General features: G+C 41.6%; 1 protein-coding gene across 1 annotated transcript; it reads right to left on the reverse strand.

Moving 5' to 3' along the window:
- Positions 1 to 705: 705 nt before the first annotated feature.
- On the reverse strand, positions 706 to 27,731 carry LOC113406355 (periodic tryptophan protein 2 homolog). Its single transcript, XM_026650775.1, has 21 exons — positions 27,643 to 27,731; positions 26,835 to 26,947; positions 25,066 to 25,160; positions 24,614 to 24,713; positions 23,629 to 23,772; positions 22,874 to 23,009; positions 22,197 to 22,423; positions 20,919 to 21,062; positions 19,154 to 19,224; positions 17,899 to 18,035; positions 16,339 to 16,487; positions 15,029 to 15,176; positions 13,320 to 13,470; positions 11,403 to 11,583; positions 10,001 to 10,148; positions 8,824 to 8,932; positions 7,613 to 7,678; positions 6,776 to 6,994; positions 4,137 to 4,287; positions 2,289 to 2,363; positions 706 to 2,133 (listed from the first exon to the last, which is right to left on the reverse strand). The coding sequence occupies exons 1-21, from the start codon at positions 27,658 to 27,660 to the stop codon at positions 1,986 to 1,988; spliced, it is 2,730 nt and encodes a 909-aa protein (XP_026506560.1). The 5' UTR covers positions 27,661 to 27,731; the 3' UTR covers positions 706 to 1,985.

A 27,731-nucleotide genomic window follows, 5' to 3' on the forward strand; every position in this document is an offset into this window, starting at 1 on the left:
GGCGGGAATGGGGGCAGGGCCTGTGGCAGAGTCGGGGTTGAGCAGTGAGCACCCCCCTGCACACTGGAAAGTTGGCGCCTGTAGCTCCAGCCCCGGAGTCGGTGCCTATACAAGGAGCCACATATTAATTTCTGAAAAGCCGCATGTGGCTCCGGAGCCACAGGTTGGTCACCCTGATGTAGAACTTTATTCTCAATTATGTAAGATTTCATGATTTTAACAGTCCCTAACCACCTATAATCCTTTTGGCTCTCCTAACATTTGCTCTTTCCTCGTTTATTTGATTTCTCCCTTCTATGCAGCCTGTTCTCAACACCAGGGGAGAGGCCCGTAAAACCTGTGTTTGCACTTGATAAAATAAGAGTTTTTTTTTAAAAGAAGAAACAATCCAGAGTGCCATCACTGATGTGTGTCCCCAGCTCTTTCACTCTTTTAATACCTTTTATCTTTTTTTGACATCTTGCAACACAGGCAAGACATGGAGACTCCCAAAAAAAAAAAAAAAAAAAAAAAAAAAAAAAAAGGGGGCAATAAAAACAGCAACGGTGAAAAGATTTTTTTATGATAAACTATCATGTAGGAAGAATGTAAAACACTACCCACCATGGCCAGTGAAGTGAATAGAAATGACTTGTGTCCTGGATAACAGTGGAAGGAAGCAGTCATTCGCAAGAATAAGCATGGAAAAACAGTTTTACACTGGTATATTTATTTACTTCGATCACCAGAGCATACAGTAATATTTATTTTATACAGTTGAGTCATACAAACTGATTTTTTTTCTACATCTAAACATTTTTATGCACATTTTCTCTGTAACAGTTTTCAGTAACCTTTTTGCCAAGTGTTGCCACCAAAACAGAATTCAATAGAAGATCACTTGTGATTGATCCCCATCCGTAATCTGTGAGATATTCTTCACTAATAGAGATCTGTTAATATATTGCATAGGAGACATGCATGTTTTTTCCATACTCAGAATCTCAAAAAAGTAATTAACTGGTGCTCATGTTGACTCACATTTAAAGCAACTGAGAGACCCAAACCTGCAGAATCTGACATCCTAATGAACCCTGGTTGTACTGTTAAAAAAAAAAAAAAAAATACAACAGCTGTCATGTTAAAACGAAAAAAAGAAAAGAAACATTCAGATATTTAATGTTCTGCTGATTTGGTTACATAGTGGTATAAGTTGCATTCAACAGGCTGGAAATTTCTGGACATAAATCTTTACTGCAATACCCTTGATCATTAACCAATTAAATTCCTTGCAGATGCTGTACTACACAGAATCTTTGCTCACATATTTGTTCACACTATGGTATGACATTTATTCCAAATATTTTTCCTTTTTTGGGGTAATATTCAGCTTAAAGTTTGGATAATTTTAGAATTTATAAAATTATTATTATTTTATTAAATGCAACTAGGATAACATTTCGAAATGGAGTTGAGGTCAATATGCAACCCTCCAAATATTTAATGAAAAATGACACACACACACACAAATGATTAAAAAAAGAGTTTAATCCAGGGGCACAGAAATATTGTGACAGCAAAGACTTCAGAGAGTGACTTGCAATGCCTAAAATGCCTGTATATGTATATACATTTTATCAAAAATAAACACACCAAACAATAATTTTACTTGCGCTTTTATCTTTTTTGACAGATGAACACAAGTATCTTCTTGTTTGAGTTCAGATACAAATCTAGCTGATCAGCTTCGTCCTCGCTCCCTCAGTTACGGGAAGAGGGAGGACATAAGCCATGTTTTAGGGACTGTATGGACTACACTTTAGCTATCCTAAATCGAACCAGCTTCTGTATCTTTGCAGATACTCCAAGCCTATATCACAACATATACAAAATAAGCCACTATGAGGGCCACTTAATCTCAGTGAATACCACTGGCGCAAGTGATTGCTTCTGTAGGTCCCCAAAAAACAAAAAGAAATAGGAAAATTAAGGGAAAATAAGTTGTCCTATGAATGCGTGGTTGCCTCTTCCATAAGATAATCGCTGTTATCCTCCAACTCCTCTTCACTCACTGATGTTTCTGCAGGACGTTTCATGCCCCGTTGTTGGGAAATGGCCAAAGCATATTTAATATTATAGCGATTCCACTCACAGCTGTAAAAACAAGTCACCAGAAGAAAAAAACGTTAAATGTTAGGTTCTGCTTCATCTAAGTACATCACCCAAATTTTCCCTCCCAACATTCAATGGCCTTTTGTACAAGACTATGTTTTAAGTTTGAAAAAGATTTAAAGGACAGCAATACGTACAGTTTAGAAACATCTTCAAAGTGACGTTGGATGCTCTTCTGAAGGAACTGAATCAAGGGCAGCAGCTTCCCTGACCTATAAAGGAGAAAGCAAGCAATTAACTGTGTAGCCTGTATTTACACATGGATTTCTAGAATCCCTTTTCAACATTATTCTTCAAAATTAAAAAAAGCCTGTTATATTGTTAGCTCGTTTTTACATATCTATGTTCTAAATCTAAAATATCACTGAATAAAAGCAAGTGACCTTGTAACTTTGTGCTGTGTCCACCAATAAACCTGTGTACAATTTTAGCTCAGTACAACATATGTATGCAATTTATCACTCATGTTGCTTCAGCTGAGCTAGTCAAATGCTTCTCCCTCCCAAGCACCAATGTAAAAGTCAGCCCCAGAAACCATTCCATTCTGAGGTCAAATGGCAACTTTTCCGAGTTGATTCTCTTTGCTATCATGATAATGAAGTTGACTCAAGGTATAAATTCCAGAAAAGCAAGGCAGGAATTTGGACTTCACAAACTATCCACTGCTACTTTGTAACAAAACAAAAGAAAGAATCAGTCTTCCTTGCCATTTCGGATTCATTAAATGATGGCATGATGTGTGAATAACTACTCATTCTTCACCCCACAGCAGCAAGGAAAGGAATACATAATCGCTTCTTACTCAGGTCTACGGTGACTCCCAAATAGTAGTTGAGAAGAGCTGTCAGATTTTTAATTTGCCCAGTGTCTTCATTCCAATTGCCCAAACACTCTACAAGAAAGCTAGGCTGAATGTAAGACTCATAGCTTGTCTAATTGCCTGAAAGGAACTAGGCAGGAATGCAGAATACAGAAATCATTACACTGCTTTCCAAAAAACTAGGGCTGTCAAGTGATTAAAAAAATTAATCCCTATTAGGCACGAGATTAAAAAAATGTAACTCCATTAGTCGCAGTTTTAATCGCACAATTAAATAATAATAGAATACAATTTATTTAAATATTTTTGTAGGTTTTCTATATTTTCAAATATAGGCTAGGGCAGGGGTTCTCAAACTGGGGGTTGGGACCCCTCAGGGGGTTGTGAGGTTATTACATGGCGGGGGGGGGGATCGTGAGCTGTCAGCCTCCACCCCAAACCCCGCTTTGCCTCCAGCATTTCTAATGGTGTTAAATATATTAAAAAGTATTTTTAATTTATTAGAGGGGGTCGCACTCAGAGGCTTGCTATGTGAAAGGGGTCACCAGTACAAAAGTTTGAGAACCACTGGACTAGGGGCTCTGGGCTTCAGTCTTCAGCGCCTCTCGGGGTGCACGGTTCCATCCCGGCTCAGGGCTTCAGGCCTCCCCCGCCCCCAATGCCTCCCTCCCCACCCAGGAGTATGCGATTAATGTGATAATTTTGTTTTCAGTTAATCGCAGGCGTTAACTATGATTAATTGACAGACTACAAAAACATAAGCAAAGTCAGCATGCTTAGGTATGAAGCACTGCCCAACTCGATGTCAATTGCATCAAACGTAAATAATTGTTTAAGAACAGTGTTCCCACAAGTCTTCTTACAGCTCTTTATAGCTTTATGCATTTATTAACTAAAGCTAGAAGTTCAAACAAAGTTCTACCTACAATCTAGGAGAGCCTCCTCTGCAACTTTACTGCAGGAATCATGTTATGTCTCCCAAATACTCACATTTCAACCTATACTGGGGTCAATGGGAAGTCATAATAATCAAGTATTTGGGTTGTATGTTTCAATACAGAATCTGAAAGATAGTTGCTGGAAGCCTCTTAATTGTCTCACAAATATTTTAAACTTTAGCTTAAAATGTCCAATTTTCTGTGTTTTGATTTTCAAGTCCACTCACCTTGTTTTTAACTTCTGTCCGTGTAGCATCAGTAACCGCTGAGCCCAAGTAAGATAGAATTCCAAGTGATGAGATGTCTCCAAGGCAGAGGCTAGAAACTCCAGCACCTTTTCCACATACAGCTCTGGGAGCGATGAGCAGACAACATCAACTGTTTAAAAAAACAACAACAACCCATCAAGCTTTCAACTGGAATAACGGGGTGGGAGGAAAGGGAAGGAAAATTGAGGAGATGCCCTTTCAGAGCCTATCCCAGTTCTACTATTCCGCGTCACCTGACAGGAGGTAACCTGCCAGTATTGTGAACATCACTTGCCAGCCCTTCAGAAAGTAAGTTACTCCTCTCTGAATTTTCCAACCTCCACAGCACTTAAAAGCAAGATATTCCTATCTGCCCCTAAAACAGGGTCTGCCATAACATTTATTTTCTATTAAAACTTCAACTACCTTCACCTTTTCTCCATCATCTTTCACTCCACCCTTTCCCTCTCTCTGCACATCCAGGCTCTGGCAAAATCTTGCTGCTTCTCACTTTATAGGAACTGCCACAGCAGGTCAGACCAGTGCTTCATCTCATTCAGTGTTTCTGTTCCCAACACTGGCCAGTATAGGATGCTTCAGAGGAAGGCATTAGAATAACCTGCCCACAAAAGAAGCTTCTTCCTAACCTCTGTTTGTTAGAGATGACAATGCCCTAAAGCATGAGGATTTACAACTAAGGCTACGCTTCTGTCATGGAGGTCACGGCTTCCATGATTTTAAGAGATGTCAGAGTTCTTCGGCTTCAGCCCTGGGCAGCAAGACTCGGGCTTTGTTACTGGATTACTGTGTGTCCATTTCCGGGATTCATTGTTTATTTCCGGCGTCCTGTCCATGACTTTAATAAAAAGACCCATGCCAAAATCGTAGCCTTATTTATAACCCTTCCAAATAAAAGTCCAATCTAATGTAATTCTGAATTTTCTCATCATCCTTGTAAATGGATAATCCCTTTTTTGAATCGCCACAAGCCCTTGAACTCTCTGATACGTCACTGCAATGAGTTCCATGGCTTACGTATAACAATTCTAAAATCCTCCCATTCCTCTCCGTCCCTATTGCAGGGGTGGCCAACTTGTGGTTCCGGAGCCACATGTGGCTCTTCAGAAGTTAATATGCGGCTCCTTATATAGGCACCGACTCCGGGGCTGGAGCTACAGGCACCAACTTTCCAATGTGCAGGGGGGTGCTCACTGCTCAACCCCTCGCTCGACCACAAGCCCTTGCCCCCACTCCACCCCTTACCCCCCCTCCCCTGAGCCTGCCATTCCCTCGCTCCTTCCCCCCCCCCATCCAGAGCCTCCTGCACGCCACAAAACAGCTGATCAGGAGGTGCGGGAAGGGAGCGGGAGGTGCAGATTGGTGGGGCTGCCGGTAGGCAGGAGGCGCTGGGAACGGGGGGAGGTGGCAGCTGATGGGGGGCTGTTGACGTATTACTTTGGCTCTTTGGCAACGTACATTGGTAAATTCTGGCTCCTTCTCAGGCTCAGGTTGGCCACCCCTGCCCTATTGCCAAAACCCTGGTTCACGGCATAGCTCTCCCCAACCTAGATTGGATTCTCTCCAGCCTTCCTGACTCTCCCCTCAATCCAACATAAACCAGCTAAAATAGCCTTCCTCTTCTACCACCACCACATTCCTTCCCTACTACTTGCTTCCCTGAATTCCTTTCCTATCCCACGTATCTTTCTGCCTGAAATTCCAACTCCTCATCCTCAGCCCTCAGGCTTTGCCTCCTGCCTCCATTTCTGATCACTACCCATCCCAACCCCACACCCTGCTCACTCTTGTCGCTTCCTCCCCTTCTTGCCTTTTTCTATGCTGCTCCCCACACCCGGAACAGTATCACTTTCCTGGTGTGCCAAGCAGCCACTCTCCTACACCAACGCAAAAAATCTGCATCTTCTGACCATTGACTTCTGCACTCTTATATTCTTCCTTCCTTGCCACATAAAAATATCAGCGCATAAGATTTATTTACTTTATGACATTTTTATTTGAACACGTTCAGTCTCCTGCTCCTATGTTTGTGAAGTTACATTTTAAGCTCTTTGGTTCAGAAAAATTATGACCCCAAATAAGTGATGATTAATTAGCAGCATGTATGCACTGTAATGTATAATAGTAAAATGTGCCTTTTTTATTATATACAGTAAGAACAATGACATCTATAGCCATTTCTAGTCAAACATCTGAAAGTACTTTGTGATTCAGGAATTAAGCCACACATGAGCCCTGTGAGGTGGACATTATCCCCATTTTACAGATATAAACCTGAGGAACAGAGGGGAGGTTAAGTGACTTGTGCAAGGTCAAAAAGGAGAGTGGCAGAGAGGAAACAGAAATTAGATTTCTTGACTTTCAGCTGCAAGACTCTCTCCCCCTTCCTCTTTAGACATATCAGTACTGAGGTAGAAAGGACTAGTGTCCTGAATTAACACAACATTCCATAAACATACAGTAGGCTTGCTGTAATATAAAATGTTTGGTAATAAAAGGAAGTTTAAGGGCTACACTCTGCCCTCAGACTTCAGCTCAAAGGGGGTTACACATCTGGATCTCAAATTAGCTTAATTAAACTTTAGGGGAGCCCTGCTTACCTTCATTACACGGTACAGTCTCTATGACCTCCTGAATTAATTTCTTCTCATTCAGTCGGAAGGCCATGACGATGGCCATGGTGTACTCCTTCTGACTCAGCACTTTGCGCACACTGCTAGGTGTGATGTCAATGTCCAACTCAAATGGATCAAAGATTAGTCCGGAGTCTAGTGAGTAGATGAGAAGGCCTTCTGTGGTGGTCGCTGCCCAGCTTCGTCCTAAAAGAGAAATGGCAGTTGATATTTAAACACAACACACTTGTTTTTTTCTGGGGAGCGGTGATGAACAATGAAGACTGTTCCCCAGGCTTGCTTAAAGTGATTTGGGAAGAGGAGGTCTCTCAATACTATAGATGGTTTTATTGATCAAACACGGTCTGTGAAAGGTGCCAGCTTGACAGCACTATGAACTTAAATCTTCTGGTTATCCAGAACATAGGAACAACGCAGGCAACAATATGCCCAATACACAACACTAACATTTTCTGGAGGGATCACCGCTACGGACAAGAAATCAGCCCCTCTGCAGAGAATGCCAATAAGGGGGCCAATAAGTGACAATATCAGCAACAGTGGTTTCTGCGAGGTGTTTTCTGTGACTGGACTGAGGCCACCAACTCATTTCACATATGCCTCTGGAGAGCCACCAGAGGCATGACAGTGTCTTTATATCACCCTAAATCTGGGGTGAATTTGAATTAATGACTCAGAAATTAGAGGCTCACATCTATCAGTTCTCATCCACTGCTCAGTCCTTCTGCAGGGGGCTGTGGGGCGGCCCCCCCCGCGGGAGACTCAACATTACTGATAAACTACATTTACTGTTAAAACACCCACCAGTAGGAGAGAAACGGAGGCATGTCACTCTTATCTCTGGTTTAAAGTGCCGAGAACTCAAGTCACCTGAAACAAGAAATGAGAAGCAAGTCATCAACACATCCAACTAAATATTCACACTGTGGATATGAACCCTCACCCTGGAGTTACTGTCGCTGAATCAGCAGAAACACATCTGACACAGGAACGCTGAACCATTGTGTGACAGGTTCAGAACTGGTGGTATGGCGAGCATGATAGATATTGGTAAGGTGACAGATACCAACAGATCACTTAAAAAAATCCTGAGATATCAGATTTCCTTTCGGCTCATAGGTTACTTTGCTATTTTCCTTATCATCCTGTTATTCTGATCTCAAACATGAGCAATACCAATGTGCCATGTACTACTTTGGACACGATGTTCATCACACACTCAAATGTAATCAGTCATCTTGTAATACAATAGCCTCCAGAGGCCTCAACTGAGAACGGGGTCCTGTTGTGCTAGGCGCTCCACGGAGAGAGAGAGAGAGACAGTCCCTGCCCCGAAGAGCTTCCAGTCACAAGACAGAAAGTGTAGGAGGAGAAACAGAGGCTGGGTCTACACTACAGCGGGGGTCCGACCTAAGATACGCAACTTCAGCTACGTGAATACCGTAGCTGAAGTTGCATATTTTAGGTCGGCTTACCTGGCGGTGAGGACGCGGGAAAGTCGACCGCTGCCGCGCTGCCGCCGACTCCGCTGCCGCCTCTTGTCGAGGTGGATTTCCGGAGCCGACGGCAGAGCGATCAGGGATCGATTTTACCGCGTCTTCACTAGACGTGGTAAGTCGATCCCCGATAGACCGATTGCTACCCGCCGGATCGGCGGGTAGTGAAGACATGCCCAGAGGGAAGAAAATGACTTGCCCAAAGTCATAACGCAGGTCACTGGCAGAGCCAGGCACTGAACTCCAATCTGAGTGCCAGCCTTATGCTCTACTCACTAGGCCACAGTGTATCTGTTTCCTATTACCTCTGTGAGAAAGTATTCAACAACAGGTCACTGATTATTACATCTGCACAATGTTTTCAAACTAGCTTTAACAATTTTGGCAGGGCGGTGGACATGTCTAATAGCATCAACCCTTGTCCATCCCACACTGACCCAGAGTTGAAGGTTTTTTTATCCCATGGAGCCAAGGGCAAAAAGCAGTGTTACTACCAGTGGGATTAAGAACTGAACTTACCTCTCTTTACACCTGGAAGAGCAATGGCAACACCATCCTCATCCCCAGCCCCATCATCAATCAGCGCCATGCTGCCAAATTCAGTCATTTTCCTACGATCCAAGTACTCCTGAAAAATATTCATATTCCATTTGCTACAATACTTCTCTCCAACATAACATGTTTCCCTGTATCTGAAGAATACATGTATAGCAGAGGTCCCCAAACTGTGGGGCGTTCCCCCCAGGGAGGGCGCAGAGGAACATTCAGGGGGCACGGCTACGCCCCGCCTCGGGGGGGGGGGGGGGGGGAACCATGGGTAAGGAGGGGGAGCGCGATGTAAAAAGTTTGGGGACCTCTGATATATAGAGAGAGTTCTGAACAGGATTAAGTGAGTAATTCACAAACATTTAATGGGCTAGCCCAGTCGCCTAATGGTTATTGCTTTGTACTTTCATCCAAGAGTCTCCTCCAACTCCTGGAAGAAACTGAAGCTTGCAGTACTGTGGGGTCAATGCTCAGCCATTGGCGAGGGAGGGAATGCCCCTCAGTTTACCTTACAACAACCTCTACTTGATTTAGGAGTGTTCATTAATGGGTTTCAAAGAAAGCCCAGATCAGCCCTCCTCAGAGAGTGGCCATGACAATTCAAGGTAAGGAGAATGAGAAGTGGAGATCTAAGAGCTCCTAGCAAGAAAGGAAGAGTGATGGAAAATATTGCAATATTGTAGTTACTTTTAAATTAACTGAAAACGTTTGCATTTGACAATACTGTCAGATTACGTTTATAATTCTAACTTTTGTGGCCCCCCCCATGCTGCATCCATTCTTTGGCACAAATATGTTGTTCAGAAAGAAAATTATTCAGTACAAGATTGTCATTAATTTTAAAATCTCACTCTCTTGAAATGCAATGTAATTGCAAATTGACTTTACTATCATTCATTGTCAAGAAAACTGCACTTTCAAGACCAAGCACTTTGGCTGCTTTTGGGTTTCTTGTAGTCCAGTAGTTATGCAATTTTATTCTCTCCTTTGGTGTTTTCACCTGTGACTGTCTCCTACTCAGTACCAACAAAAAGAACTCCCACTTAAGTAATAAAATATTCCTAAAGCAAACCTCATTTATCAGACACTATACCAAAAACAAACACAGTCTTAAAAAAAACAAACAAACCAAACTGAGATAGTCACTTACCTCCATTGCATCTAAGGAAAGATTACATGAGATTTCAAATTTCTTCATAAGAATCTGTTCCTTCACATGATAAATACAGACAAACTTTGATAATCCTCCTGCCAGAATAGATTGGCCATCAGCTGAATAACACAGAGTAGTGAAAGATCTGAAAAAATATACAATGCATAATTTCACCCCTACTTCTGAGCTTTGAGCAAACATCCAACATCAATACAATGGAAAGACAATGAACCAAAATTGCTATTGAATAAAAGAAAACCTTTCCTAGTTTAATCTTCCACAGTCATTAATATGTTTAATGTACAGAATTGTTTTGCCATGACTGAATACTTCTCAAATTCTTTATTGTGAATTATCACAATGCAGATTTCAACAGATTTGTTGGTGTACTCACAGGGTGTTGTGAGGATTATTTAATGTTTGTACTACTCCACTTGTAATACAGTCATGTCACGTCAACAGCAAAACAATTCTCCAGGGCTTTTCCATCAAGCACACTTTTCTTTCCTCTCAGACATGCAATTTTGCAATCCCTCTGGGCTTGAACCTCCCATAGAGGGAAGACAAACCAGCCTCTGCTTAACACCCCATCCGTACCATACACTCCTGCAATTAGGCTTATGGGATGGATGTGCATCAACATAAGTGAGCAGTAAGCCATGTATGAGACAAATATCCACTACAAAAGATTTAGTTTCTTCCCCAAGGTCTTCATACCTGTCTTATCTGCAATTAAAATGATTCAGAAGAGCCAGAAAAAAAATTACTATTAAATGATGAGCTCTGTTTCAAGACAGCAGCTGACTGGTGTTCACAACTGAAAGTTATATATTTTTCAAAGAGTTATTGCCTCTTTTTTGGGGTGAGGGGATGAGAGGAAAGATTTCTTATCAAAGGCATTCAAATACCAGGCGTGCTCATTGTTTGTGAGATTTTTTAAAAGTTGATTGTTATTAATGCATTGAAAAAAATGTATACTGCCTGAATAATAAAACCAGCAGGATATCTCAGATTACATCTTCTGAAATGAATCACCTACATACCAGCTACTCACAAAACTATAACTGTGTATGCCTTTTACTGTCACTTCTAAATGATGCACAGCATGACATGAAAGATTTAATAGGATATAAATGAATCAAGTTTAGGAGAAAAAAACAGATGCTCAGGAGTTGATGTATGAGTGACTCTGACCTATGATGAAGGTACCAGGGGAAAAAAAGGTCTAGAATGAATGGACAGCACACTGAGTCAGAAGATATTTAAGTTATTAAAACTGAATCTCAGAATCAAGATATTCAGATGTCAGCTAAACTCTGAAACCCTCACATAAAGGTAAGAAGCAAGAGTATTGAGCACAGTCAATTTCTTGTCATTGCTACAGGAATATTTTACATACTTTGCCTTAGCAGACTGTTTGGCTGTTATTTTGTCCAACTCTTTTCTTCCCATCTGAAGGTCGTGTCTTCCTTCAATTGATCCAGTCTGCACTGCATTTTCATGATCCCAGAAAGTTATCTGTCCATCCAGGGCAGCAACCGCAAGCTCACTGCCATCAGGGCGGAAAGCAACAACAAGAACTGCAGAGAATTTGGTTGATGAATAAAAATGTACTTCAGTCTTAACACATTTTTTCTGGACTCTACTAAGCGAGATTTAGAATAAGAGGGTACACTTTCACATTTTTATAACAAAACACAATGCTAAGCTGACTAAAAACCCAGGTAGCTAGCACCAAAGGCTTTTTGAGCTATTGACTGTTTCCAAATAATGTGAAACAGCAGCAATGAAAACTACAGTCTGAGATTGGCAAATAAAATGCTTACTCCTGAGGGAATTCTGCTCCAAATTTTTTTAAAAAAAAATCTGCTCACAATATTTTAAAATGCTGAAAATTTTATTTGTCAATAAATAAATGTGGAGGCTCCAGCGTGGCAGTGGGGAGCGCAGGCCACTGGCTGCACAAAGGTGGGAGATCACCTTGCAGCCTCTCCCCTCTCCCTCCCCAGGACACAGACTCGGCGGTGAGGCTGCACCTGACCCTGACAGTGCGCAAGGGCCAGGCCTGCCCCAGAGGTCTATGTCCGGTGGGGGAGGGGTTGGGCTTCAGGGTGATCTTCCACCTTTGTGCAGCCAGTGGCCACACTGCCACGCTGGAGTCTCCACATTTATTTGACAAATAAAATTTGCAAAATTTTAAAACATTGTGAGCAGAATTTTTAATTTTTTTGGTGCAGAATTCCCTCAGGCGTAGCAGGTGAAGCAACTCACCAGGGCTAGCAACTCCGCACCAGGCACACCAGGTGTGGGCAGACAGGCTCAACCCAGCAGAATCCAAGTGTGGAGGGACTTAGTGTAGGGGGGCAATCTGGGTGCAGGGAATCCAGATGCACAGGGGCTCATTGGGGGGTACAGGGACAATGGGACTCTGCAGGGAGGTCCAGGCGAAATTGGTTGGGGCTCAGCAGGGGGTCCGGGTGCTAGGGGAAAGGAACTTTCAGTACAGCTGGTTGGGGCTTGTAAGGATGGGGGTTCAAGTGTATGGGGAAGTCTGGGTGCAGGGTGGTGGGGCTCGACTGGGGGTGGTCTGGATACAGGGGTGAGCCTCGGTGGAGGGGTCTGGGTATGGGGGTACTGATGCATGTGGGTTGGGTGGACGTGGGAGCAGATCCCCATACAGTGACCCCTCCCCACACAGCTGAGGAGCGATGGGGGCAAGAAGCAGGGGGGAGGGTGTGCAGAGCCGGAGGTTTCTCGGGGTGTCTGACCCAGCCGCTCCATGCAAGGGAAGTGTGCACCTCCCCTAGCCAGGACTAGCAGCTGAGCCCAGCTCAGGGTAGGAGCCATGGGCCAGGTACCAGGGCTCAACAGGGGACTCTGGGTGTGGGGGGTGAGGATCAGTGTGGGGGGTCTGGGCCTGGGGGTGTCCAGATGCAGGGGGATTGGACGGATGGGGGGTGGACTGACCTGGCATCCGCTGGGGTGTCCCCACCCCCTGTAGTGATTTACCTCTCTGCTGGCTGCTCCAGGCACCCAAAACAACGCACCCATGCTGCTGGGGAGGGGTGCGTGACCGATCTTGCATCTTTCCCTTTGCTTCCCCCATCAGAAAGTCATTTTTCTCCAGGGAAGCAAAGAAATCTGCACGGGACATGAATTCTGCATGCGCGCAGTGGCACAGAATTTCCCCAGGAATAAATGTTGACTGATTGACCTCACCAACTACAGATATTCTCAATATATTTTTGATGGAATAACACAGATCATACATAACTGCCTCTATGTGACAGGTTAGATAGAATGAAATGAAATTTACCATCTGAGTTCAGTGTTAGTGTCTCCTTGGTTCTCCAGCTATCAAACATATCCCAGAGTCTGACCGTTTTATCCCAAGAGGCACTAGCTAAGATACTCTTCATTGGGTTAAAACACAGACTACTGATGGGACCTTCATGACCTGATAAGACCTAATGGAGTAAGAAAAAAATAATATGGAATAATTAAATGAAACTGAGTTCAACATATAATCATGTGGCAAAAACTGTGATAATGTCCACAGGCTGTGGACACCCTTACTACATATGTTTAGGAGCATATTATTTTTTCAATACAAGAGATGTTATGCAGGTACATTCCTGTGTACAGAGATGGGAAAAGACTTCCTTTGGATCTTAAAGAACAGGAAATAGAAACTAGGTAACAGAATTCCATAGTACTCGCTATTTTGTTTCCTCTGGTAAGACGATCAACTTAGAATTCAGGAATATAATGGATTTTTTTTAAATGTATAACTAACTAGCCAGAGGAATTGATAAGTAGATCATTTCTCCAGAGATTAAGGCTGGCCTACTGCTGAAATCATTTCACAATTTGCTGTTTTCCGAATCAAAGTCCCTGTTGCAATTCTGATTAAAAGGTAAGCAATAAAAAAAAAAAAAAAAATACTCTACGAGCACATCTGTGGTTTCACATTTACATTCATTCCAATTAGGAAAGGAAATTCATTTCACTTTCTTTTTTTAAACCCCCAACTGCAGAAACAGGTGTTTGAAAAAGAGGCAATACTGGAGTACAGGACTTCCACACACTTCTCCCCCAACAAAATTCATCTGCTATCCTTACTGACCCCCTGCGCTCAGTAAGCTATTCCGCGGTCAGTCAGCCAGGTTTTTTCACCTAGTTTGCTTTTGCATTAGTGTGGATGTCTAAGGCGTGGCCATACCCTTGTCCAGTATGCAAGTGGAAGCCATGGAAGTGGTGAACATGGCCCTTCAGAGTCATGTCTTTCCTTAAGTAACAAACCTCTGAGAAAAATCCAGAATTCTTAAACCACAGTGCGGAATTTAACCCCAAACTTTTTCATGAAAACCACAAGCTCTTCACTTCTATTGCTCCCAGCCTGCCATGAGCAGAGTATTGTCCAGCTCTGCACTGTAGCAAGAACATCCTCAGGCTGTGTTCTAGTCTTGAGATTCTTCCTACAACTTCTACGTCATAATGAAGTGGACAACACAGGCTGAGTTCTTGTCCCAAGAGGTGATGGTGGGCATGGAGAGGAGAGGGTTTCTCAACTGCTAGTGTTGTGTTCAGTCTAACCCTCTGCAAGGTACCAAACTTTAATGTAGTCAGTCTATCAGCCCTCTTTCTGGCTGTATACATCTTTCCTCTTTCCCTTCAATAAGAAGTCATTTATGCACTAGCTGTGCTCACTCAGCAGCCAGAAAGGTCCAGTAGACCTTTCCTAGGTTGCTCTTAGTCAGCCACTCAAGAATGCTGAAAACTAACCCGTTCCCCACAGACACAAATGTAGCATAGTCCAGAGATACCAAATTATAGATTGCCCCGGGGGGGGGGGTGGGGGGGGGGTAAGGGGGAGGAGGCGGATAATGTGGGTTTATACATATAGCTGCATCTCCTCCACAACACAACCCTCAGACAGGGTTAACTAACCTAAAAGATACTTAACAAAACCACAGTGCTTTCTATGTTAATAGTGAGTGTTCTAGAACAATCTCAGTTCCTTACATCTAACAGTCTGCCACTCTGCATTGACCAGACAAATATGTCAAACGAGTCCTGGGAACCAGCTGAAATAATCTCACCACTGGAGTCCACTGCTAAGCAAGAGAACTGGGCTGGTCGTGGAGAAGTGAAGGTGCGGAAATTGCGATATCTGTTGTAAACAATATGCAGACATGATTTTAAAAATATATATTTGTATATGTCTAAACAATTAAAAAGCATTAAGAATAGGTTACAAAAATTAAAGTATTTCACATTTTAATATTTTATATATTTTTAAAAATAGCATTTTAAACCAAGAAGTGTAAGAATTTAAATCTGGAGTACACTTTGCAAAGCTACTACATACAGAAATTAAAATAGACATCCAAAAAAAAAAAAAAAGACATTTTTGCTCAGCCAGTGGAGTTACGTATGACTTGCTCAATAGGAAGGAGTTCAAGACTGACTCAGGGACTCCTGTCCAGCAGAAGCTGGACAATTTGTGAAGATGCTATTTTTTAATCTCCAAAAAATATTCATGTTCATCTTTGAAGATGCTTGTTCTTTTTTTAAATATACTTACGTTTATTATGTGAATGATGGAGTAGCTTGCATGTGTCCCTATACACACCCTCTGCTGAATGATCGGCAACAGCTATGCCCATATGTTTTATTAGTTTCCTTTACTGAGTGAGCTAGTGGAGATGTTCCTTTAGACACATGCCTTTATCAGTTAACTGACTTATGAAGCCAGAGATCATGGCTTCTCTTACTGAACTGTCAGCCTCTAGGTAACAATTGTGGTGGCCAAATCACTGCACCTAGATCCAGTCTCAGACAGAGTCTCTTATGCACAGAAGGCTAATTGAGGCACAAGGATAAAGGAACAACAGCCCATAATTGTGTAGTGTTGACACAGCCTATGGAAATACTCGTTTTCTTTGTATCCAAAGATGCTTGATGATGCAAAAAATACAGACGAATCAAGCTTTAAAATAAAACACCAGAAATGATACATTCCAGATGCAGAATGAGGATCTAAAACAATTCAATATTTCATCTCTCCATCAACAACCAGGCAAGCTGGCTAGCCAATTCAGACTCCCTACCCTACTGCTTCACAATAACTGTTTTCACTTATTAGCCAAAATCTGATAAACTCACTTTAAACCTATAAAACAGCACTAAGATTTGAAGAGTGAGAAGGTTTTATGACTGCTGGGGACTGTGGTTGGCAGTATATTGTATTTAGAGACTAGGAATGAAAACACAAGATCCTGATAACCTTTGGACAAAACTGGATGATGCACTGAGGCTTAAAGAGGATTTACCTGTGAAGATCAAAGGCTCGCACTGTTCCATCCAGGGAAGCACTCAGAATGACATAACCGGTGGAGGTAAAAGCTACAGCAGAGATGCTGCTGGTATGCTCCGTAAAAGTGACAAAGCAGAAGCTGCTACTGGTGTTCCAAACTTTCACCTGCAAAAGAAGTAAGAAAAGCCCTCTAAGAACTCCTGTATCATAAACTCACATCCCAACGCTCCAGCATAGCTTCATTATTTCTTCTAATTGAAAGCACAATTCTGCATGCCTTACTCACTCAGACAGCACTCCCAATTCAGCCAGTGGGAGTTCTGTTTGGGAGTGAAGAATGCAGGATCAGGCCTTTTATTTGTAAAATCTCAGTGAAACACATGCAAGGTGAAAGTCTGATTAAAGCTGTTTGAGAATTTTCCATTGGAATGATTTTCGGACACAGAATTCATTTTACACAAAAACTAATTTTTCCACAGATTTCAATTTTGCAGGAAAATTTCAAATTTCTGTTGGAAAAATGTTCACTGCTCCATGGCTTCCCTGTTCTCCAACAGGGTGAGAGTTCCCTGGCCTAGGAGCCTCAGCTCCAGGGTAAGCCCAGGCTGCAGGAGTGTAAGAAACTTCTTGAAAAGATCAAATCAAATTGTCGTTTTGACCTTTTCTAAACAAAATTTCAGAACTCCCATTCTGTGGGAAATTTGATTTTTCGTTATGTTTCAGAATTAATTTTCTCATTTTTCAAGTTTCGTAATTTCCCATAGTACATGAATTCCCATTTCCAGTCAGCTCTAAATTTGATTGGCAGCAGTGGGGCTATTTTTCTTTCCCAGCCCCAAATTTCAGATTGGGAGAAAATGTATCTATTTCAGATATATAAACTGTTAAGTCTCCAGACCATAATTAGAAAAGACAAATGGCCCATTTCAAAATCCAAAGCCTGGCTCTCTCTCTAATCTACAGCTTCAATACAAGTCTCAACTAAGAGACACTTCCATTTTTCTTTTAAACAGAAACTATCTGCAATGGTACATTTGAGAAAATTTTGTTTAGGAATCACACCTTTTTATAAAACTCATTTTGGATTTATTCTGAGACTGGTAAACCCCGACCGTTAGAATGGCTTGGTAGGTGTTTCCGAATTTTGAATAATTGAGGGTCGTCTGTACTGGTACACCATTAATCCACCATCTATGCTTGCATGTTAATGTGGATAGGTATTAGGGACACTACTGTCAAGCCCACAATTTGGCCACCCTTTTTCTTTATGCTGCATTGTATCTGCAACTGTTCCAAATCAAATTCTTAACTGCTAGAAACTGTAAGTAATACAAGCAGCAGAGCCCACAAGAACATCCCTACAATAACAAACCAGAATGTAGAGGCAGTGGGAAAGTAAATTGCTTCCTAGCTTCCAAAACACACTTACAGGCATTGTGGCCAAAAACATGATTTTTAAAATGATGAAAAAAATGATTTGTCAGTTACAGTAACAGTGCTCTCTATAGTGTATTCAGACCTGTACCGCTCACTACACTTTTGCAAGCCAAGAGTTTTAAATAACTGACTGACTTACTTTCCCATCATCCCCGCCAGTAACTAAGTATTGCCCATCTGGAGAATATGCCAATGAGACCATACTGTTGAAATGGCCCTGCTGCTTCAGCACGTAAGACTCACTTTGCCATTCCCACACCAGCAGCTGACCCAGACCTGTAAACATAATGGAGGAGAGGATACATATGTAATTCCGATTCAGTGACGTATACAGGCTACATACAATACTTGCATACAACATCCTTCCCATTTATAAAAAATCATGTGCATACAGATAACCTGTGTTATGTATACATCCACCATAATAGAATGCAAGGTGTCTGATTATTTCAAGGTCAAGGCGACAGACTCTCTGTAAACATCAGCAGTTGTTACTTGACTTAGCATTCTTATTGCTATGCCAAGCCAATACTACTGCTGCTGTCATTGGCAGAAGACAGATGTGTCCTGATGAGCAGCCAAAAAAAGATGGAGGAAAACCATTAAAAAAAATAACTAGAAAGAGAATAAAATAAAATAAAAATAAAACACACAAGCTTGAAATTGGTCTTTCATGTGAAATATTTTTTTTAATCTTGCCTTTTTAAGTGAATCCAAACTATATCTCAACATTAATGAAACACAGGAGATCTAATGTCTACCAAAAGCAGCCGATCTAATGTTCCTATTGGTCTGGCCAAGGGGTTACTGCATGAAATATCGAATGGCTTTCACTCAATCCCATGGGCTCGAGAAGGGTTCTAAGTGAGATACATCTGTTTAGAGAGGGGAAGGGTTCAGCTTGCATGGCAGTTGGTTATGGACTAGATTTGCAGCTCAGAGTGGGAGGAGGTTAGCTGGTGCATCCATCCAGGCATAACTTATAGCGAAGGAAGAATTTATATCAGTAAAGAGAGATGCACGCAGGAAGAAAGGTAACCCAGAATGAAGGTAAACTATAACCTATGTTCAGACTCGTGCCATAGTGTACTCCCATTAGAAGGAGGATGGTCTTATCAGTCAGGAACTGGACTGGGAATCAAGAGATTTAGGTTCTATTCCAAGATCTGCCACAGACTTCATGACTTCAGGCAAACCACTTAATCTACGTACTTCAGTTTTCTCATCTGTGAAATATTATTTCAACTACATCAGAGGGATTTTATAAGGACAAAATCATGGACCTATAAAACAACAAATAAAACTTAAAAATGTGGGGGTCAGGCAGGACAAAGAACTCACACCTGCAGACTTGCAATGTATTGCCTTAGAAAGGCACCCCTTGAACTACAAACCTGAACATCCAAAAGCAATCCAGTCACCAGTGCAGTTGATAGAAATAGTGGCAATCCTCTGGTCTGAAATACTAAGTGAAAAATGCCAAGAAATACGTAAATTGAGGATACAGAATAAAGGAACAATGTAATTTGAGAAACTGTGTTTTGATTTCCTCTATTCAAAGGAAATCCTCTATGATTTTCACATTCCTATGAAATCAGAAATAAACAACACATTATATCCTCTAATAAATGTAAAGGAAACCAGCAAAAATACACTGCTTAGACAGCACTGGCATAAGTTAGGCCAGCCCAGGGTTTTGGATCAAGAACATATGGAGTCACTTTCACAGCAATGCAAAAGGTGCAATGAGAGTTTCATATTTAATTCTATGTTAAACTGAAAATGCATCACGTATTTGGATCACGAGAGCCAACGTTCCCATTAGCACAAGAGGACAAATTCCATTGTAGTCACTGGAGTTGGGTCCGCTTATACTAGTGGCAAATTTGATCCTAAGAGTCAAGGAAGCAGTAGCTAAAAGCGTTCTCTGACCCCACTCAATATACAGGACACAGCCAACTATGTCCCAATACATGCCCATCACTGTGGTAATTAAGTAGTATCAGAGAGCCATAGGTATCGTGGTCCCAGTAATACAAATCCAGGGACTGGGCTAGCAGAAACATACAGTATTTCTTCCTTCCCAATATTTGTGCACATTACGCATCTGTCAACTCTTTCCCATTTAATGTCTGCACAACATTCTCAAGATGTAAAATGCTGTACAAGTGTTAAGTATTATTTCAAGCCTAGGAGTGTAAATGTATTTTAATACAAAATGACCTGTAATTGAATCAATACACTCTCCCTAACCCCATCCAATTTTATTTTTTTAAACGACTGTGGATTTGAAGTAATTTGTACAGAAATTCTGTATGTGGTTTTTAAAATGTGTTAAATATATTTCACCACAGACAAAAAACACTGCCACGGTGCTTAAATGCAAATCAGTTTTACAAATTTCCACCATTTCAATTCAAGAAACTTCAATTAATCAAAGGATAGATAGCCCTGAGCTAGCTGTGGGAAGCTGTAATTTCTTCAGATACTTTTCAGACTTCTTATGGGATAGAAGGAACAAAAATATAGTCCAGGGTAAAGAGTATAAATTTGTATTTTAAAAAAAAGCAACTATGAACTCGAGCAAGGAGCTACTTAACGGGACAAGATTAAAATTTGCCATATTCTAGAAAGATCTACTTGGTTGTAAATGGAAATTGTGCATTCATTCTTTACACATCCCCTTTTTAAGTTTAACACACCACGCTACATAGCAACCATCAAAATATAATAATAATATTCATCTGACATATATCTTTTTTTGTCTTGAAAGCACTTTACAAACGCTATTTATTAATACCCTTGTGGGGTAAGTAATTAAGTAGTATTCTCATTTTATACAAACAGAAATTGACACAGCAGTTCAGTGACTTGCTCAAAACCATAAAGAGGGTCTGCAAGGCTGGGATTAGAACTCAGGAGTTCCTGGTTCAAATCATGCCCCTCTTTAATAAAGCAATGAAGTGGAATTAAATAGTTTTAGTTAATCTGTCTGAGATTAATGCTCCTATTCAAATCAGTGTGGCTTCAGAATTCCACCTCATGACTGAAATGCCAATTACAATACCCAGCGAACTGTTCAAGACTTTCACGCCATGACATTCATCCTTCAGTATTAGACACAATGACCCACTCTAGGGCTTGTACAATTAAACTAACCTTAAGGAATGGATAAGGTTGAACTCTGGAAGCTCATGTATGTGAAAAATTCCAGAAGCAAAACCAGTGACCAGAAGGTGTGTTTTCTTGTGATAAGCTGCAGATGTCAGGTTATTAAAATCTCCTTCTTTGTTGAAAAAGTACCTATATGCCAAAGAAAATACACCAAAAAAGCAATGTGAAGATGAATGACAGGTGTACTTTTGCAATGACAATTCAACATAAGGCAAGTATTTTGGTGGTGGTACCACAACAAACTAAAACACAGCAGTTCTCCAAGCTGCTTATGATTTACATTTTGCCTTATTCCTCTAGTTGAACCACTCCTCCTACCATGGATACTAATTTACAGCTGTTATACTAACATAATTTAACAGAAGTGGCGTACGACTATACATAATGAAAGACACTTAAGGTTAACCTAAGAGGAATTCAACTGTGAATTTTCCTTTGGTCACCTAATGCCAACATCTGTGGTTTCTATAAATTACGTGGTTAACCCTGTATTCTTTAAGATGATTCTAAATGAGTAATTGAAGCACTGGAATCATAAACCGTGTACTCTTGGTACTGAGGTTTATATTTTTGTAGCTGTAGCTCTTACGATGTTGTATTTGATGGCATTCTCAGGGTCAAATAAATGTATGTTTGAATGTTATCCAACAACTGCATATTCCATTTAAAGTTTCTTTATACTCTAGGACTATGTACTCCAGATTGTGTTTCACAAGTCTCATTTGAAAATGTGGCACTCCTTCAGAAAGGTAACCCAAACTGCTGATGTCAGCTTAAAGATACCTATCTTCTACAGAGACTAATGTCACTGAGCCAAAATTCAGTATTTTGATGTCAACCCATCTTTCCTCACAGAAATATAGCTCCACAGTAGCAGAAACTAAACGTCTATCAGTGCCACTGCAAGATGGCGTACACTGGACCTCATTACATTTCCTATATTTTTAACTTTAAACTATTAATTTTGAAGGTAATCTTTTGTGTCATCATAAAACAAGAACACAGATTTTCCTTCAAGAATTAAATCAATTTACTCACCAATTGCATAAATCACTATTCACATGCTCAGGGTATGATAGAATTGGGTTTTATTGACGGCAACTATAATAGAGTTTAATGACTGAAAGCTGGGTAGGGATGTCCACTAGCTTCAAGTAAGACAGAGTATATTAATGTAAAGTGAATAGAGCCCATTGCAATGAATCCCAGCTATGTCTGTTATATCTATCTATATATCCCTGTTATCGTTGGAAGATCACCTACTTTGCAGCACGTGAATATTTCACTTTGTCTCTCCTTTCTTTTTCATTTGTAGTGGCTTTTCCATGAATCTCCTCACCCTTGGGCTCTTCAATAAACTCTTCACCCAGGTCTTCTATTGATTCATTCTTATCTTCTGCTCTGTCTTTGGGAGGCCTGGGCTTTAGACCATCCAAGTCTGTATCACATTGCCACACACACAAGGCCCCATCCTGGCTAATTGTGTACAGCTGGAGTATAAACATACATACATCTATTATGAACATCATACAGCCCTAGGGTTCCATAATCTGCTGAATTAAACAGCATATCAACCCACCAAAAAACTGGATTAGGGAGTGGCAATACTTACTCGATAATTAAGGTTATAACCAGCTTCCACTATAAAGAATTATTTTAGTGACCCTATACATTTGTCTTAGAAAATTCATTTATCGTGAAAATTATAAGATTTACTCTGAAGACAGAGAAAAACGTTTCGGAAAAGTCTAAAGACAATTTGGCAAATCGTCTTTGAATTACAGGACATTAAATAACAGGTATTTTCCATCGGTGATTTCTATGAACACTTCATTGGAATACCAGTGCAATAGAAATTCGGTATGGTTATCTACAGATGGAAAAATGCTGGGCCAATTTTAATATGAACATTCAAATAAGCAGTGTGCTTGTTTACATACATCTAGACTATTCTCTTCAAAAAAGCAGGCTACGATTGCATCTTTATGCCCTCCCAGAGAGTAATAGATCAGGTTAACCCATCGTTCAGCTCCAAACACCCATGTTGACATATCCTTGCTACCGATTGCAAAACACCTACAAAAGAAAATAAAGGGGAAGTCAGATCAGAGCATGGGTTCACAAACTTTTCCACTGTGTGGACCCCATTTTAACAGAGAGGTACAGACATTCAACATGTGATTCATACTGGACAGATGTTCACACTACAACTGGTAGTCTTAGCAGGGATGCCAAGGACTGAATAGGCAGAGAGAGTCAACTACACTCACTCCATAAGAGTCATTCCCTCCATGGGGAGATGGAGACACATTTTAAGGGATGGTTGTACCCTATTGCTCCCAAGATGTACTATATTCTATGGATACGTACTCAGGCAGCTTTAAAAAAACAAAACACATTAGTTGTGCATAAATTTAAGAACATAGACTGAGAAATTGAGAAATTAAAGGGAGCTTTCAAAGCCAGTGAAAGACTTGAGAATTTGGAGACTGGACTACAGCACACATACACAAATGAAATTTTTATTGGAGCAAATTTTCAGGATCCAACATATACACTATCCTTAATAATAATGATGAACACCAAATTAACAATAAAGTGGGATTTGAAAGAGCATCTTGCAATAAAGAGCAATAAAGTGGGATTTGCAAGGGAGCAAGGAGCACAAGTCCCATGGACTTTTGTAACTACTTACTTGGAATCATCAGTCCAGTCAATGCATGTTGTTTCATCGTATGGACCATAGTAAGTTTTGTCCAGAACAAAGGCATTAAATTCTCGTTTCTTCCCAGGGGCATGGTACATAAGAGCAACATTGTCCTTTGTGATCACAAATTTCCTATCACACAGAAAATGGAGAGCAAAATTATACACAAAACTGCAGGAGCAACCAGTCCTTCCGTGCCAGAAACAAGAGTAATACAACAAAACAAAATAATATTAGAAAGGGATATTTCTTGTGTGATGAAAGGATATATATGTACTACTGCTACGCTGGTAGAGTAAAAACAAAGTCCTGGCATGTAAAATACATCACCTGCGTATACAGTACCCTCCACTCCAGCAAATGTGTGTATATGTATAAATACAGTTTGTGTGTTACTCCCAGAAAGAAAAGTTTTCATTAAAATCAATTAAGATTTCTCAAGAAAAACAAACTCTTAAAAGCAAGGAAATGTCCATAGTCAAGATATCCTTTTTCAACAAACCTTAACCCCCACCTTTTGACCACTTTCATGGACATATTTATAGAGAGGCAGAGTAAGTCCCATATACCTCCAACATCACTCAAGATCCTACAATGCAAAACCTTGACTTCAACCTCCGCAGCATCAACATGTGCATCTCTTAGGCACCTGTGCACCAATGAACTTGAATTTTCCAATGGGGAAGTGCATTATGAAGTCAGAGTAAAGTTTCTAAAATAGTCCCCTATCACAGGGAATGAATATCCTGGAAAAGGGTAAGGGTGGGAAACTTGACTACCTCCCTCCCTCGCTCCTCCTCCACCCCAGCCCCCACACTCCAGTCTACAGAAACTGATCCTGTTCAAATATTCATTGATTACTTCCCCCCCCTTCCAACATCATGGATTAAGAAATTGTATTCCTTGACTGGTCTGTTTTTAATCAATTCATTACCTACATTTTAAAGTTGTTGTTTTTAAAGTTCCTGTTTACCTGCCATCTGGGGAAAAGCAGACACAGTGCACTGGCTTCTGAAAATGGAACTGATGTATCACAGATTTACCAATCAAACTGACAAGCAAGGCAGCTCCCTCTGTAAGGAAGGAAGGAAGGAAAAGGATCACTGAAACAGTTTGACACTCTGAAGAAACTATAGGTATATAGATTTTTTTTTTTAAGCCAGACATCTTTTTCGGGGGTGGGGCTTTTCAATGTAACACCATTTAAAAATATTAACATAGTAAATCTGAACAAAATTAAAGAAGCCACATTCTGGTTCAACAACAACTTTGAAAATTCTGAGGAAGAAATATATGTTTTCAGAATTTAGATTTAGTCAAATGTGGCTAGTTATGGGTAAATATTATCATATTTAATAAAATGGATTGTCTTCTGCAAACTGTAGTTCTCTGACACACCTTTAGGAACAAAAATACCCCCAATACCTTCATCAACTAATATGGCAAGACTTCCATCTGGAGAGAGCCCCACACATGTGATATTGTGCCGTGTTGCCAATGGTAATGTTTCTGACTTATTACTGGAGGAAAAGAAAACCAATAAAACAACATTAACCACAGTGGTGTAAGAGTGGTCTAATGACTTTGTAATATACTAATGCTTTTCATTTTCAGAGGACTAGGGCTTGATTTCTAGTGCAGGGTCAGCATGGACTGGGAGTGGTGTGGAAACAGGGTGCATAAACCCTGAGATTACTTCATGCTGCTCAACAAATCTGCCCTGTAGATGAATAAGTAGTGGTGCTGAATGGAATGCTGCCAAGTAGCCAGCAGCATGATGGCCACAATGCAGACCTTTAAAGATAGGAAGGTTAAAAGTAGATCAGGGACACCAAGACTCCCACTTCCCACAGAGTAAAAAAAACAAAAAACCACACAACAGAACTGCACGGGGTACCATACCATATCAAATGCATACTGATACTATTGATCTTCTTTACTCATTGTTTTAAAATACTTTCATTTGTACAACTACTCTTCTCATTGATCCATGCATATGAATAGAGCCCTGCAAATATCTGCATCCGGGGACCATGTTTGCAGATGGATGTGGATCCAAATTTTACAATAGAGCCCTGCAAATCTGCAGATATCCACTTTATAGCCACAGATCATGTTTGTGGATCAGATGCAGATACAAATTTTGTATCAGTGTAGAGCTTTACACATGAAATATGCATTCTCTGATATCTCCTGCCACCCTATTATATAGGCTTCACTTTTTTTTTTTACTTTTGAAACTACTGTAAGAGAGTGGTAGTGTTTGAGAATGCTAGTCATTTTTTATTCCAGACACCTCTGTATCAGGCAGATTGTTCCCCTCTCTCTCACCTAGATACTTTTCATTTGAGAAGAGTACTATACACACTTTTATTCTGGACGCCTGCAGTGCCTGTACACTAAGCAAAATCTTCTGCCTCCTTGTCAGTGATTAACTTGCCACACACTAATTCTGTTCTATTCAGTTCTCATACTATCATCTATTGAGCTCCTTATATAGCCCTCATCTGTGTGCCTCCCAGTCTTTAATGGATTTTAAAACACCACAAGGAAATAGGGAAAACTCCTATTTTACAGAGGCACAGGTTGATTTAGTGAAGGGGTCGACAACCTTTCAGAAGTGGTGTGCTGACTCTTCATTTATTCACTCTAATTTAAAGTTTCGCGTGCCAGTCATACATTTTAACGTTTTTAGAAGGTCTCTTTCTATAAGTCTATAATATATAACTAAACTATTGTCGTATGCAAAGTAAATAAGGCTTTTAAAATGTTTAAGAAGCTTTATTTAAAATTAAATTAAAATGCAGAGCCCCCCAGACCAGTGGCCAGGACCCCAGCAGTGTGAGTGCCACTGAAAATCAGCTTGCACCATACACCTGCCATAGGTTGCCTACCCGACTTAGTGACTTGCTCAACGAAGCAGATCAGTGGTTGAGCCAAGAATTGAACCTAGGTCCCCCAAATCTTAGTACAGTATCCTACCCTGACCACTAGACTAGAACAGCTTTCCTACCATTTATCCCATTCCCATCACTATGGTCGTTTCCAAACACTTCACTATCCAGCATCTCCAGCCCCAGTTAAGTGCCAGCCCCAGTTAAGTGCCAGCCAGGAGCTAAAATGAAGATGCATAGTCCAACTGGACTATCACACCAGTTAGCAGGAAAGGCACCGGGCAAGCCCAGGTCACTTACTTTTTCAGGTCAAAGACAGTGACTCTGTTCCCGACGGGGCTGATGACGCAGTTACCATCTGGGGTGAAATGTAGGTTCCCACGCCGATAAACAGTGCCCAGCAAGTTAGAGAACTTGGGAGAGAAAGGAGAGGTGCTCTTACTGGGGGCTTAACAGGAAGGAGCATCCCAGGGAAGGGATGCTGAAGGGTCAGGGTGGGGTGGTGACAATCCCCTAGGTGGAGCTCAATGTGCTGGAGGGGCAGGCAGGGGTTCAGAGAGGTAAAGAAGGAACAGTTATTAAGTGCTCACAGCAGGGTGTGTGAGGAGCCTTGGGGCAGTCCAGGCAGAATGTATGGGGGGAGGGGGGCACAGTGTAGAGAGATCCATGCAACAAGGGACGGGTTGTTCCCGGGGACTCCAGGGGCGTCGTGTGTGTGTGTGTGCGCGGGGGACTCTGCAGGGAACACAGGGCAGGTGGTGTATGGGGGGCAATATAGGGAGAATTCATGGGGGGATACCACGGATTCAGGGTGCTTGAGGGGGCAGTCTTGTGGCTCTACAGGGAACACAGGGGGGGATGTGTATGGGGGCCAGTGAATGGGGGGATCCCAGGGACTCAGGGTGTGTGTGTCGGGGGGGGTCCTTGGGGCTCTGCAGGGGGCACAGGGCGGGGGACCCATGGGGGTTCCCAGGGACTCAGGGCAGGATGTGGGGGGAAGACTCTGGGGCAGGGTCCCAGGCGGGGGGGGGGGGGGGCGCAGGGAAGAACGCCCGGGGGAGCGGGGCGGGCTCGGGCTGTGCCAGTGGCACGCGCGCCACCCCCTTACCCTGTAAGCGAACTTCATCCCCGCGGCGGGGCTCGCGCTGGCGCCTGCTGAGCCGCGTCTCCCTGCACATGGAAAGCGCGTGCGGCCCC

Source organism: Terrapene carolina, unplaced genomic scaffold, assembly GCF_002925995.2.
Source record: "Terrapene carolina triunguis isolate 2854851 unplaced genomic scaffold, T_m_triunguis-2.0 Scaffold26, whole genome shotgun sequence".
Classification (NCBI taxonomy): Eukaryota; Metazoa; Chordata; order Testudines; family Emydidae; genus Terrapene; species Terrapene triunguis.

Excerpts from the sequence above, each read along its gene's own strand:
- LOC113406355 (XM_026650775.1), bottom strand. Across the intron at positions 25,161-26,834 it reads ACTGTCTTTGACCTGAAAAA|TAATAAGTCAGAAACATTAC; the intron begins GTAAGTGACCTG and ends CTTTTCCTCCAG. Across the intron at positions 8,933-10,000 it reads TTTCCTTAGATGCAATGGAG|GAGTACTTGGATCGTAGGAA; the intron begins GTAAGTGACTAT and ends AATATTTTTCAG.